This window comes from Lissotriton vulgaris, chromosome 5 (genome assembly GCF_964263255.1).
Source record: "Lissotriton vulgaris chromosome 5, aLisVul1.2, whole genome shotgun sequence".
Classification (NCBI taxonomy): Eukaryota; Metazoa; Chordata; class Amphibia; order Caudata; family Salamandridae; genus Lissotriton; species Lissotriton vulgaris.
The window spans coordinates 1,094,632,316-1,094,647,606 of record NC_141693.1 but is presented as its reverse complement, the minus strand read 5'-3'; the positions used below and the strand labels follow the sequence as shown (position 1 = coordinate 1,094,647,606).

At 47.8% G+C, this 15,291-nt stretch overlaps 1 protein-coding gene across 1 annotated transcript in view; it reads left to right on the top strand.

Annotated features, from left to right (window-relative positions):
• Positions 1 to 15,291, top strand: part of XPNPEP1 (X-prolyl aminopeptidase 1) — a 534,678-nt gene that overhangs the window by 464,718 nt on the left and 54,669 nt on the right. The window contains exon 18 of the mRNA XM_086922757.1: positions 11,259 to 11,432. Coding sequence (XP_086778883.1) covers positions 11,259 to 11,432 — 174 coding nt within the window. The remainder of the gene's footprint in view (positions 1 to 11,258; positions 11,433 to 15,291) is intronic.

The window sequence follows — 15,291 nt, the reverse complement described above, 5'->3', positions numbered from 1 at the left end:
CATGAAATATACCTTTTTTACCCTTAGTTACTCAAACTAGTGAACAGATTTACACCAAATCACAAAAAGCATGCTTTCTGCTAAATTTGATGTAAATCCGTTTTTGCGATATCACTGTTCAATTTTCTTATAGAAAAATGAATGGGGAAATCTTATTTTGGGACTCCCCCCTATTTCTAGGCCCCAGCTTGACGGATCACCTTAAAACTCTCCAGGAAGGAGCTGAGGGCAGATGAGACTTTTTGTGTAACATTTCATGAAGATTTGTCAAAGGGCCCCAAAGTTATTAGAAAAAATATATGATTTTCCTGTTGAAATGCAGGCCTAACTATAACTGCCTATGGATAGTATATATATATATATATAATCTGTTTGTTAACTCAACCTTAAAGTGTCAAGTGTGCAAAGAAAGTAATTTGATTATTGAATAATGGCGGGTTCCAAGGGTTTAGCCCCCAACTATATCTTTTCACTTCTACTGTGAAGTTGCTTCTGTTTGTGCGCACCCTCAATCAACTTTATCTTTGGTGTCAGAGTAGCCTTCAAGGGTTCCAATTTCCAATGCTTCAGCTCAGTCCCAATGTTCCCCCATGGTGTTATCTAATGGTTCTTCACCTAGCTGTCCTTCAACTTCTTATACACCTTCTCCATTTCAACAACTTGTGCTACGTCGGTTTCCTTGGGTTCTCCTCGTGACTGGAGAGCTCAATGTCCTTCAGCAATGTTTTTTGCAACTGCGCCATGACGAGATAAGCTCCACCTCTGCTTCTCCTTCGTCTTCAGAGTCTTGGGTCAAAACTCTGCACAAGTGTCACACCCATCCGTATTGTTGTCCTTTGAAAGACAAAGTTTACAAATCTCATGGTTGTCCTTATGTGCTAACTTGTATGCTCCAACCTGACATACATTCTCCAGTCCTTGTGGAAAATATTTTTCTGACGGTAAGTTCTTTAAAAAACAGGTGGAAAACGTCTTCCCTTGCGATCAGCTTAAACCCTTAGTTTTCTTTCAAGATTCTCTGTGTTTGGGCGATAATCTCTCAATTTATCCAGTATTGGGGTATCTTTCATAGATTCACATGCCTGAATCATTCCCCGTCGTCGAGGCGGGAGTCCCACGGTAAATTATATATATATAGCAGTGCCTAAAAACCATTAGTAGTAGGCTAGAAAAGGATATAGGCCCAACTAGGCCCAAAACTTAGCAGCCTATCTACCTCATTATGTAAAAAGAACTGAAAATGTAGCCTCAGCCAATCAGCTAACCTCACCCTCTAGAACCTTCCCAGCCCAGGCAGTTCTCCTCAGATTTTCACCGCACTTCGTGTGTAAGGGAGTCTCCCTAGTGCCTACTCGGATTTTTCTTCAATTTCTTTCAAAAATGTCTGAAAGGAAGGCTTTATTCAAGGCCTGTGCTTCATGTTTCAAGAAGAGAGTTCACGTGGACGACGAGCACTCGGACTGTATTTATTGTTTGCATCCTTCACATGTTGTGAAGGATTGCAGGATATGTCGAACCTTCCCTCCTAAGACCAAAAGGGATAGAGAGGCGAGAGTTCTTTTGTGGCTGAAGTCGTCTGTCAAAGATGACGAGGACAGAGCCTCTACTTCAAGTAAGAGAGCCAGTTCCAAAGAGAGGTGTTCCCCTGAGAGATTGAAAAAAGCTAAGTTCTCTCATAAACCCTCTGGATCCACAAGGAGTGCTGCGTCAACAGAGTCTTCAACTGTGAGTACAGTCCGCACTAAAGCTGTCACCTTAGTGTCTTCTCTCACTGTTACCACCTATTCTACGTCCTCTACTTCTTCAAGTACTGTTACCACCTCAGCAATTACTTCTCCTGTGATGTCCGTCATGGCTTCTTCTTCTGAGACAAGATCGTCAAAGAAAAGCGCGTCGTCGACGAGTCTGCCGTCGACGACCAAATCACCATCTTCGAAGCGTTCATCATCGCTTCCGTCGACGCTCTCGTCGACGACTCTCCCGTCGACGAAGACTTCCACTATCCCGTCGACGAAGACCCCGTCGACGAAGATCCCGTCGACGAAGATCCCGTCGACGAAGATCCCGTCGACGAAGATCCCGTCGACGGAGGGCCCGTCGACGAAGGACCCGTCGACGAAGGACCCGTCGACGACAGGCTCGTCGACGAAGACTCCGTCGACGACAGGCCCGTCGACGACAAACACGTCCACGAAGATTTCAGCTCCGTCGACGACTAGTTCGACGACGAGGAGTCCGCCGACGGATCCGCCTACTAGGACGCCTTCCAAGAAGTCTTCATCCATGGTTCCAATGCCTATGACGATACCGTCGACGACACTATCGGCAACTAACACTTCTGTCTCACTTTTGCCATCGGCAGCAGCGCTGGCATCTTTGAATGTGCCATCCACGCATTTATTGCCTACATCTCCGGTTAGGGTGCAGTATACCCATTTTCAGATGAAGTCATTTCAGAGACAGAGTTACTCTCATTTGTCTCCCCTCTTGCCTTCGCATATCTTGGAAAACTACGTGGAGGCGGATTCGGATAATGAAGAGAATGATGATGATGATGATCCTTTTGGTGTGGCCCATCACCCTTCCCAGTTGCACATAAAATATCAAGAGGATGAGGATGACGATGAGGTTCATTACTATCAGGAAAATTTAGCTACTCCTTATCATCAGGAGCAACAACACACAGAAGACACGACTCATCTTCCGTCTGTTCTGGTGAAGGATTTACAGGCCATGCTGGCCGATTATCGTCAGAGGTTTCCACCAACTCTGCCTGCTCCTAATCCTGTGCCAGAGGACATGCCAGTAACTCCACCGCCACATCCTTCACACTCTCCAAGGCAGGATGTTGACCCCGAAACTGGAGGTCAGGATGTTGACATCTCCTCCCCAGATGAGGATGAAAGAGAGGATGGGGAACTTCCGGATTCCACGCCTACGGAACCATGGAATGATTACATCATTCCTATGCCCTCTCCTAATCTGCCACAACCTTCAGATTCTCCGCCAGAAGACATAGGAGGTTTTCACAACATCATGCACCGGGCGGCTGCTCGATTCGCAATCACAGTTTCGGTTGAACAAACCGACTGCTTCCTTCATGATTTTAAGGAAGGGTATAGAAGGGTGTCCAGATCTATCCCTATCATCGACTATATCTGGAAAGAAGGGATTGATATTATGAAGACGCCAGCTTCCATCCCGGCGGTTCTTCCAAGAGTCGACAAGAAGTACCGAGCACCACCGGATACTCCTTCATGTTTGATTGGTCATCCGCGTCCTGACTCAGTGATTACACAAGCGGCTCAACAGCGATCCAAGAATCCGGTTGCACCACTTTCTACGCCTCCAGACAAAGAGGGCAGGAGATTGGATGCAATTGGGAAGAAATTCTCAGCTAGTGCCGCTGCTACTGTCAAGATTGCTAACTCTTTGGCAATTTTAGCACGGTACGACAGACAAATGTGGTCAGATCTGTCAGAGTTCATCAATTTGGTTCCCGATGACCGTGTTGAAGAGGTCAGGAAGGTTGTCTTGGAAGGCGAGCGGGCAGCTTCTGAGATTATCGATTGCGCCCTCGATGTATCTAATACAGCCTTTAGACAATTGGCCGGAGCGGCAGTTCTCAGACGGCAAGGATGGCTCAAGGCGACTTCCTTCAGACCTGAGGTCCAGACCAAAATCCTTGATATGGCCTATAATGGCGAGTTATTGTTTGGCAAGCACATAGATGACGCATTGCTTGCGATAAAAACGGATACTGATACGGCCAAATCGCTTGGTGCACTACAGTATAAGCGAGGTTTTTTCAGAGGGGCAAGAGGCCGTGGTTTTTCATCAAGAGGACATTATCAAAATCAACAAAATCGCCAGTATCAACCTCAAAATAAGCCGTACTACCAGCAGTCCTATCGGCAGTCATCGTCAGCGGGTTTCTCTCGTCAAGGAGGGAAACGACGTTCTAACTACCAGGGACGTGATTCAAATAAACGCCAGTGAGTTTTGCCGGACACCATCCTCCCTTCCCTCCCTCCCCGTGGGCGCCAAGATCTCCGCCTTTTATCAACAGTGGCGGAAAATAACTTCAGATCAGTGGGTTCTGGACATAGTCAAACACGGACACACTCTGGAGTTCTTGCAGAAACCCCCAACATTACCGCCCAGGGGTCCCTCCCCTCCTCGTCTTCATTTGTTATACATGGAAGCCATGAAAATGCTGCACAAAAATGCGATAGAGAAAGTCCCAACATCCCAGAAAAATCAGGGGTTTTATTCTCGCTTCTTCCTTGTGGAAAAGGTTTCAGGAGAGTGGCGTCCAATTTTGGATCTACGAAACTTAAACAAATATCTGAAAAAGCAGAGTTTCCGCATGGTGACACTCACGGATGTCCTCAATTGCCTCATGGAGGGAGATTTCATGGCTTCCCTGGATATGGAAGACGCCTACTTTCACATTCCAATTCATCCAAAGCACCGCAAGTATCTGAGATTCACAGTGGCTGGTGTCCATTTTCAATTCAAGGTGCTACCTTTCGGCCTGAAGTCTGCACCAAGAATTTTTACCAAGACTCTAGTCCCAGTTGCAGCTGCGTTGAGGTCACAGGGAATCCAAGTGTTCCCGTACCTCGACGATTGGTTAATAAAGAGCCCGACAAGGACTTCAACAAGACAATCGGTCAAGAGTGCTCTGTCAATGTTCTCGAATCTGGGTTTAACCCTCAACGTCAAAAAATCTCAACTTCAACCCAAACAAATTCTGACGTTCCTGGGAGCAATACTAGACACTTCTCAGTGCAAGGCCTTCTTAACCCAAATTCGTCGAGACAAAATCACAAAGCTGGCAAGTCAAATACGGTCAAAAAAGTCTCTTTCGGTCCGACAGTTTGTTTCCCTGCTAGGGATGTGTTCCTCCGCACTCCATCTAGTTCCACTGGCTCGACTCAGAATGAGGCCTCTCCAGGAGGAATTGCATCGACAGTGGCGGCAGGTAGATGGGTCTTTCGAGGACCGTATCAAGGTCACGCCCAAGATGAAACAAGCTCTTCTATGGTGGGCGACAAAGAACAATTTGTCTCCGGGTCTCACTTTTCTTCAGACCCTACCGGAATTTACTCTAACGACAGATGCCTCCATGGAAGGTTGGGGAGGTCATCTCCAGGACCTTCAAGTGCAGGGACGGTGGTCCCATCAGTACAAGCACAAACACATCAACTGCCTCGAGTTGAGGGCAATTTTCCTGTCCTTGCGAGCCTTCCTGCCAAGAATTGCAGGCTCTGCAGTACTGGTGCGCACGGACAACACCACCAGCATGTTTTACGTAAACAAGCAAGGGGGCACAAAATCTCTGGCCCTGTCTCTTCAAGCGCAGGAAATGTGGGAATGGTTACTCCACCACAAGATTTCCCTCAGAGCGGAGCATGTTCAGGGAATTCAGAATTCTCTGGCCGACGATCTCAGCAGATCATTCACAGGATGTCACGAGTGGGAACTCGAACAACGCCAAGTGGAAACAATTTTCCAGCTCTGGGGCACACCAACGTTGGACCTGTTTGCCACGCAACAGAACAGCAAATGCCTTTACTTTGCCAGCAGGTTCCACCAGCAAGGATCGAGGGGAAATGCCCTGTTGATGAGGTGGACCGGAATCTTTGCATATGCCTTCCCACCGATTCCTCTCATCCCAAAAGTTCTACAGAAAATGAAGAGAGAGCGTTGCTCTCTAATCCTAATTGCTCCTCGCTGGCCGAGGCAGTATTGGTTCCAGGAGCTTCTGATGCTCTCCCATCAACCTCCACTGCGCCTCAAACCGACGTTTGCAATGCTAACAAGAGAGGAAGGACAAATACTTCATCCAGATCCTCAGTCGCTACACTTGCACGCCTGGCTCCTGATTTCTTAGAGTTTAAGGACCTGGAGATTTCTCCAGACTGTAGAGCTGTTCTATCTCAGGCTCGTGCACAGTCTACCATCAGAACCTATCGCTTCAAATGGAAGAGATTCTGTTTATGGTGCGGAGAGCATGACGTCCATCCACTACAGGCTCCTCCAGAGAAAATTCTGCCTTATCTACTGTCTCTAGCCAGATCAGGTCTCGCTTTTTCTTCTATCAAAGTTCACCTTGCTGCCATATCCAGATTCAGGAAGAGTTACAACAAACCATCCTTGTGCTCTTCTTCCTTGATTAAACAGTTCCTTAAAGGATTGTTTCGAGTTTTCCCTCCAGTGCGGCCTCCTCCTCCTGAGTGGGATCTCAATATTGTGTTATCTCAATTGCTGAAAAGACCTTTTGAACCAATTCATAAATCGGAACTTAAATTCTTGACTTGGAAAGTGGCTATTCTGTTAGCTCTCACTTCAACCCGGAGAGTAAGTGAGATACAGGCGTTCACTATATCAGAACCTTTCCTACATTTTTCAAAAGATTATGTGACACTTAGAACTCATCCTAAATTTATTCCCAAAGTTCCGACTCAGTTTCACATCAACCAACCGGTGAAACTAAAAACTTTCTTTCCAGACCCCAAGACTCCAGCTGAAAGGATGCTGCATTCCTTGGATGTCCAAAGATGCCTCAAATTCTATTTGCAAAAGACAAAAGATTTACGCAAATCTACCCAACTGTTTGTGGCTTATGGACAGGCTACACGTGGTCAGGCAGTGACGAAGGCAACTATAGCCAGATGGCTTTCCTCTGTCATCGTCTTCTGTCATGAGAAAGCGAACAAGCCCCTGACAAGAACGGTTAAGGCGCATTCCACCAGGATGATGTCAGCGTCTACAGCCCTATTTGCAGGGGTGTCCCTGGAAAACATCTGCCGTGCTGCTACATGGAAAAGTGTGCATACTTTTACGAAGCACTATTGCCTGCAGCCGGTACTACATGGAGATACGTCAGTGGGAGAAGCAGTGTTGCAGCATCTTCTTCACTGAGGTCAGACTGTTATGGTTTTCTTTTTCTCTATTGCTAAATGTTTAATAATATACTGTTTTAACGTTCTATATATAGATACATATTGTATGAAGGTATTGTCATGATTTTGCATATATATTGAGATATGTCATTGCTCTAGTACCTTCCAGGTTGTGTGGGGATATATGGTTTGGATTGTCTCCCACCTTCCTCTACCGACAGTTATGGTTGTTACTGCTTGCTATTCTGATTCAGGCATGTGAATCTATGAAAGATACCCCAATACTGGATAAGAAAACAAGTTACTTACCTGTAACTACAGTTATCCAGTATTGGTATCTTTCATAGATTCACATGCACCCACCCTCCTCCCCGACTGGGCAGTTCTTATATAGGATACTACTTCTCACTTGTGCTGGGAAAATCTGAGGAGAACTGCCTGGGCTGGGAAGGTTCTAGAGGGTGAGGTTAGCTGATTGGCTGAGGCTACATTTTCAGTTCTTTTTACATAATGAGGTAGATAGGCTGCTAAGTTTTGGGCCTAGTTGGGCCTATATCCTTTTCTAGCCTACTACTAATGGTTTTTAGGCACTGCTATATATATATAATTTACCGTGGGACTCCCGCCTCGACGACGGGGAATGATTCAGGCATGTGAATCTATGAAAGATACCAATACTGGATAACTGTAGTTACAGGTAAGTAACTTGTTTTCAATCTCTCTATAAAACCTTGATTTTTCCTTCAGCGTTTTTGCTCTGCTTCCAGACACAACAGTGGAAAAAAGAATCTTAATACGGCAATCATTCAAAGTGGCTTCTAGATCAGGAATCTAACATCACAGAGAGATGGAGAAGTGTGGCTCACTGGTTAGAGGAGGCAGACCTGGAAGCAGAGGTCAGCCCGGGACCAGGGTTCAATTTCCGGCTCGGCAGGGTCTTGAGTCCTAAAATGTCCATGGACCCGACAATTCTCGCTCCGGTGCCTACTCGATTCACGGGTTCACACTCTGCGACTCTGGGCAATAGCTTGCTTAATCTCCACAACGGCCCCTCGCGGTGGGATGCCTGGCTTTCACCTTGTGGATACCCTGCCGGGGTTATCTCACACGGGAATACCAGGACGGGTTCCCTAAGCAAGCGCTTAGATACCGGGTCGGTAATTTGCGCTATATAAATACATGTACATGTACATGGACAACTAGTTGACGACACACAGAAAAAAAGACTGCAAAGGCTATTGCAGCCTCAACCACTAGACTGTGGAATAATACCCAGCATGCGAATCCAGAAAATATTCATACTACAAAATTGTTTCTTCTTTTCTTTATGCTCTGCTCGCTGCACTGTAACCAGTTTTTAAATTTTCATTGATGATCCTGAAGGTTTGACCTCTGCCTTCTGATCCAGTTGCAGAAAAAAAAATGGAAGATGGCTTCCACACAGATTGGCTTCCTGGGGGGCATGTCAGATTTCACGAGGGGGCAGGCATACCACCAAATAGTGGTTGACGCCGCCTATGGGTTAAAAAAAATCCAGACTCAACAATTAGATGGCAAAATAATGCACAGCATGCGCATCTAGAAAAACTCTAGACACTGCAAACTGAAATAATAGGGCAGACATACTTGTGGTGATTACCACCAACTTAGCCACTTGATCCAATGAAAAGAATGCCTTTCCTTGAAGTTTGAGCCCTACTCCAAGAAAGGAAAGGGTAGTTGCTGGAAAGGCAGAAGATGTGGCCTCCTTTTTAGGAAGTCCTAGGCAATAGTAGTGCCAACTAGGCATTAGTTGAGTCTTCTGCTTCTTTAATTCGTGATTCTTTTCTATGCAATCCTCCGACTTGCAGAAGAAAGGCGTGACTTGTGCTAAGCATTTGTGAAGACTCTCTGGGCTAATTTAAAGCCAACTGAAAGAGCCATAATCTGATAATGCCGAACAATACCAAATTACTTGGATATTATGGTTCAAATAGAAAGAGATGTGAAAATACCTGCTCTGAAGGTTTGGGTCGTCAGGAATTCCCCTTCTTGCAGTATAGTGGGGGCCTACTCAAGTGTGACCATCCTAAAGGGCTGAGACTTCAGGAACTTATTCTGATTCGAAGGTATAAAGTGGGTCTCCAATCACCCATCTTTTATTCTACTAGAATGAAACTGGGGTAGAAATCCTGATGGCTCTGTGATTTGTGACCTTTCTCAATGGCTCAATTGAGGATAAGGTTAAAACCCTCACATTACAGCTCTTTAAGTTGATGTTGCTAGCAGGTTGGCAGCCAGCATTGCAGCTTTTGCTAAAGCTCCAGGGTGTGGCAGTTCCAACTGTCTGTTCCCCAATTATCAGACACAATATTTTTCCATTCTTAGGCCAGGTATGTGCTCTTTGTGAACTAATCGTCTACTTATAGCTCCTTTATTACTCATCCTCTATTTCAGGCGCTCTCTCTTAGCTTCTACAGAGCTCACCATGTTCCTCTAAGTAGGAGGAATCTGTGGCTAAGGGTCCGTGGGCAGTTTGGGGCAGAGATTGCCATAGCATTGGTGGATGTGTCTGCAGAAGCGTGTGCATAGCCAGTCACCTAGGCTGAGTGGCAGACACCATAAATTGCCATTGGGGCAGAATTAAATTCACCAATTCACTCTCTTTTCCATTATAGGTTTGACAGAATTGAGTATATTGGAACCTGTTAAATTTGTGGTTCCCTGGGGTATAGTCTTTTCCTGGGAGGATCATAATTCTTGGGGTTGTCATTTCATAAGTATCTTCCTCAGTGAGCCTTACTAATACTTTGGTATGCGCGCATGCCTCAGTTTTCATGAACTGCGTGCAGTTTTAGATTGATCCTTGTCTTGGAGGATTTCCTCCAATTCTTCCTCTTCTTCTGTATGCAAACCATGGGTAGTGAGCTAATCTGATACTTAATGGTCTAAGGAGGCTGTGCGAAACTCAGCCGTCCCTCCATAGAGTGCAATTTTGTGATATCAGCAAAATCTAATATTCATGTTGCAATCAACAACGTAGAGGGCAGAGGATGCATAGACGAGAAAAAAGCCCTCTGGCGCAAAGGAGGTCGTTGTTAAAGCTGTGCCTCTCAAAGGTAACTTCAATGACCAGGCTGTTGTCTAGGATGGTTTGTGCGCTGAGAGGTGACTGTTTTTTAGTAGTAGATTTTTCAGGTCCATCCTTGGAGATTATCTCAAGCACATCCAAATGTTTACATTTTTGTGTAGTTTGTAGAGGAGCACTGCAGGCAGAATCAGGAGTGGCATCTCCAGTGTTGAGGGCATTTCTGTAGTAAAAAGAAAGCCAGGCACCTTAGCGCGTCACAAAGGTTCTTGAAGAAAATCTTACAGATCTCACATAAGGATTTCTAATGCATGTAAGTTGCAAATATAGACTAACAATGAATTGACTCCACAAGTGTAAAAGGCCTTGGAGAGGTTGTTCTTCTCCCTCCTAAGAACAGATGCATTTTGACAGACGTTGTGCCAAACAACAACAAAAAAGGTCACAAACACACTCACTGTGCTGTAGTGGGTGAAGGTGGGTCTTTTTTGGATGATACTCATTACTTCTCCTGAGACAGACAAATTCTTTCTTATTTCCTGCGTCTCCTCAATATAAATTCTATGATCGCTCAGCTTGCCTGGCATGACTGGCTGTTTTAATGCCCCAAGATTGGCCTGGCCGGGGCAGCCTTTACTCTTGTCACTGCTATTGTACAGATCTTTTTTCCATATGTCTTGCTTTGGCTTGGAGTACAGAGCAAGATGAAGCCAGGGGCTTTCCCGGTGCTGAAGAACATTAGACACTCAGATACTGACAAAATTATGTTGCATGCACATTATAGCTGCTGTTGCTTACATGACACAGGAGGTTTGTGGTTTGTTAAAATTTCATACGAATAAACTTTCCCAAGACAATAATCGAGAATTAATGAAACGTCTGAGATCACTGTTAACATATGTTTTAATTAAGTTTTTCAAATGTTAACATTATTGTACTCCAAAGACATTGAATATTTCTGAGTTATTCAAAAGTCTAGATGAATTGCTATATATATTTTGGATATTCGTGATTGCTTTCCTAGTTTTTGTCCACCATGCTTTATACTGTGATTCACAATTACAGAAGTCAACTTTTTAAAGGTTAGTGCCAGCCACAGTACTAAAGTATTGATTTATTAACTTGCTTTGGTGTTTATTAATATCTCAGCGTATGCCATAGAGTTTGTATGATTAACACAAAGTCAGTCATGAGAATTGCTTAAAAATTAATTACATTTTAAGGTATTAAAAATCATGGTGCTTTTACATTATTTGAATATTTTCTATTTAAATTGGCAGGTCATCTACTGGATTCCTTTGCTCGCTCAGCTCTGTGGGAAGCCGGACTGGACTACTTGCATGGCACAGGTCACGGGGTTGGCTCCTTTCTAAATGTCCATGAAGGACCCTGTGGTATCAGCTACAAAACGTTTGCAGATGAGCCACTGGAAGCTGGCATGATTGTTTCTGATGGTAAAACGTTGTTTGAAATAAGATGTGTGCATTTTGATACATATTATAAGAACCCATTGCACCCCTCCTATGTAAGTTTTGTGGCTAGTCATTTTGAGTTGTAAAGTCTTTGAGTGGTTTTCGAGTACCAATGGGGAATGAGTGGATATGCAAACTGGTGGGATAGCTTCTTGGATTACTGTTACATGAAAGTAATGTTATGGAAGTCATTTGTCAGTGTTCAAGAGACAGTAGTGAGCTATGGTAGACCTGTGTAGAGAATTCCCTTGTTTGTCTTGTCTCAAATAATGTTCTGAACTTTGAAGAGTCCTGGTTTGCTAAAGTTGAGATGCGTGATGGATTAGATAATCCTTTGTCTGCTATTTTGTCAAGGGAGGATTCATGTGTTGCTTCAGAAAAGAAATCAAGTCTAGCCACTTTTCACTGATTGACTCATCTATTTTTCTGCCTACTGATCCATTAAAAGGATGGAGTCTAGTAGAAAGTAGAATTGCTACTCTGTTGCACTAATATCAGGGACACTTTCTATAGGTGTAAGATTAAATGTGACCATCGTGAATATCTAAAATGTGTTTCGGTTTTAAGTTTAACATGGTCCTTTGTGTTATATATCTGTAATAAGCTCAAAACGTATTGAATTTTAATGCTGTAAAACAACTTCTCTGATTAGATGCTGCATGTAACAAGTTATAATGGACGCATCTGGTATATTGCATTGTGTGTCCTCTTGTATTGGATCTAGTAGGATCACAACATTCTCTAAAGTCACTTTAATGAACCTTTAACAGAGGACATTCCTGTGGTAGTTCCAGATGTTCAGGACTGCATCTGAAAGAGACACGTTAGTGATAGATTCCTTACCTTAGAATATCCCCAGGCGTCTGACTGGATCCGGAAACTTTTTGCGTAGCAATACCCCTGCGCGTCGGTAGGCGTCGTCTTCGGCTCCGCGTCCGTCGTCGGCGTCGTGAGCGCCGGAATGACGTCGCCGGAGTACTTAGACGCCGCCCATGCGCGCTGACGTCAGTTCTTCTTTTTTCCGCGCCAGCTAGCGCAGATCCGGAAGAAGCTCTACCCCCAGTCAATTTTTGACTGAACTTTTTGATCTTTTTGATCTCTCTCTTTTTGTCGAGTCTTCGACTCTATCGGTGCCAGGGATGCCCGGGTTCAAGCCTTGCTCAAAGTGCGATCGACTCATGTCGGTCACGGACCCCCATCGCCGGTGCCTGAAGTGCTTAGGCCTCGACCATGATGATCGGACCTGCTCCGACTGCCGGGCCCTGACATCGAAGGCAAGGCGGGAGCGGTCCCGCAAGCGACTCGAGCTGAGGCAGTCGGCCCGCGCCGCTCCAGGTCCCGGTCCCGGTCCCACGGGAGGTCGAGGGACAGGTCGCGAGGTCGGAGTCATCGAAGCTCCGGAAGTGGACACCGATCGTCTGGTTCCAAGTCCTCCGGTAAGAGGCATGAGAGGTCGGAGCGACGTCATCGATCCTCCGACCCACCCCGACGCTCGCTCAATGCGGCCGGGGGCTCGGGCGACACCGCCCACGCGGCTCCGCGGGAGTCGCAAGCGTCGCCGCCTGCCCCACACCTTCGGGTCCCTGGGCACGGCACGACGCCGGAGGAGATCGAGCGGTACCTCATGGCCATGAGGACCCTCCCTCCTCAGTCGGTTCCCATGGCGCCTTCGGGCCCAACGGTTCCGTCTGGAGGTCCTTCCGGGTCGGGCGCTTTGGCCCGACGCCGTCGGGTGCTACGGCTCCGACGCCGCCGGCGACTTCGGTCTCGGCGCCGCAGGACCTCGCCGGATCAGGCTCCGGATCTGGGACGTCGCCGGTCGACCTTACGACCTCGCCGGCGCCATCCGAAAGGGTGTCGCCCCCGGCACCCACTGTGGTTGCCGCCCCCAATGACCCTCTGGCATTAGATTGCCAGTCTCAACAGGACTGGACATATGAGCTTGGGGAGGCCAGTGGTCTTGACGCTTCGCCAGACACTGGATTTAACTCACCTCCGACTCTGGCTTCGGAGGCGGGTTCTACTTATAGTGTAGTGTTGACGAAGGCAGCTAAGGCCTTAAACCTTAAGCTCCCCGTCGCGGCCGTGAGGACTAACCTCCTCACAGAGGTCCTCAAACCGCAGTCAAGCTCCAGTGAGCCCCTGCTGCCGTTCAATGAGGCCTTGTGGGACGTTCTTGTGGGCACTTGGTCCAAGCCCGCCACAGGTCCGCCTGTGGATAGGAACGTGGCCAGACGCTACCGCCCGGCCCCATGCTTTTTGTCCACCCATCCCACCCCGAGAGTCTGGTCATCCAGGCCTCAAACTCCCAGACCGCATTCCCGTCGGCCCCGCCCAACAGGGAATCCAAGAGATATGAACAGTTCGGGAAGAAGGTTTTCTCGTCTGTTAGCTTAGGGCTGCTTAGGGCTGCGGTCTGTGAATACCGCCTGTCTCTTGGGCCGCTACATCCACACTCTGTGGGACACGGTTGCGGAGGTGCTGCCACAATGCCCGGAGGAGGTCCAGGCTAAACTCGGCCAAGCCCTTGTGGAAGGCCGAGATGCAGCACGCTTTTCCATCCGGTGTGGGCTGGATACAACGGACTCACTGGGCAGGGCGATGGCAACGACAGTGGCGGTTCAACGCCACGCCTGGTTGAGGTCCGCCAACTTCTCGGCCACACTCCTGGACATGCCGTTTGATGGCCGTCGCCTCTTTGGCGACAAGGCAGACCATGCGCTGGAACGTTTCAAGGACTCCAGGGCTACGGCCAAGCAATCGGGTGCCTTTCGCTCCTTTCGTGGCCACGGAAGGGGCGCCCCACCACGTACTGTCAGCCACGCGCCGCAGAATGTCCAACAGAGCGGTGGCGGACGTGGAAACCGCAGTGGCGGCGGTCGGGGACCACGGCGAGGCCAGTCCACACCTCCCTCAGCAGCACCTGCCTCAAAACCTTCCGAGTTTTCAGGCCCATGTGACGCCTGTGGGAGGCAGGGTTCGCCATCACCTCTCCCACTGGCACACAGTCACTTCGGACAGGTGGGTGCTGCAAATCGTCCGAAGGGGCTACTCCCTCCCCTTCGAGGCGACCCCGCCACCCATGCCACCGCAATGCCACCGCGTATCGGGGGATCACTTGCAACTTCTGCAAGAGGAAGTCACGGCCCTCTTGGCCAAGAGGGCCATCGAGCGCGTTCCTGGGCCAGAAGTAGGGTGTGGATGTTACTCCCACTACTTTCTGGTGCCCAAGAAGGGCAAAAAGGGCCTGCGCCCTATCTTGGACCTACAGAACGTCAACGGCTTCCTCCGGAAGGAGAAGTAAAGATGCTGACTTTGGTTCAGGTCCTGGCTGCCCTGGACCCGGAAGACTGGTTGGTAGCAACGGACCTGCAGGATGCTTATTTCCACATCCCCGTCCTGCCGGCCCACCAGCGTTACCTGCGGTTCACGGTAGGCCAAGAGCACTTTCAGTTCACCGTGCTCCCCTTTGGCCTTACCAGCGCCCCACGGGTGTTCACGAAGGTGATGGCGATGGTCGCAGCTCATCTGCGCAGGCAGGGTGTATCAGTCTTCCCCTACCTCGACGACTGGCTGTTGAAGGCAGGCTCGCCCCAGGTAGTCGTCAACCACCTTCAGACTACGGCCGACCTCCTGCATTTGCTGGGGTTCTCCATCAATGTGCCGAAGTCGCACCTGTGTCCCTCTCAGAAGCTCCTCTTCATCGGAGCGGTTCTCGACTCGGCGCAGTTTCGGGTTTACCCACCCGAACAGCGGGTTCGGGATATTCAGGCTCTGATTCCCATCTTCCAGCCGTTATCCCGAGTCTCGGTCAGGTTGACGCTGCGGCTTCTGGGGCTGA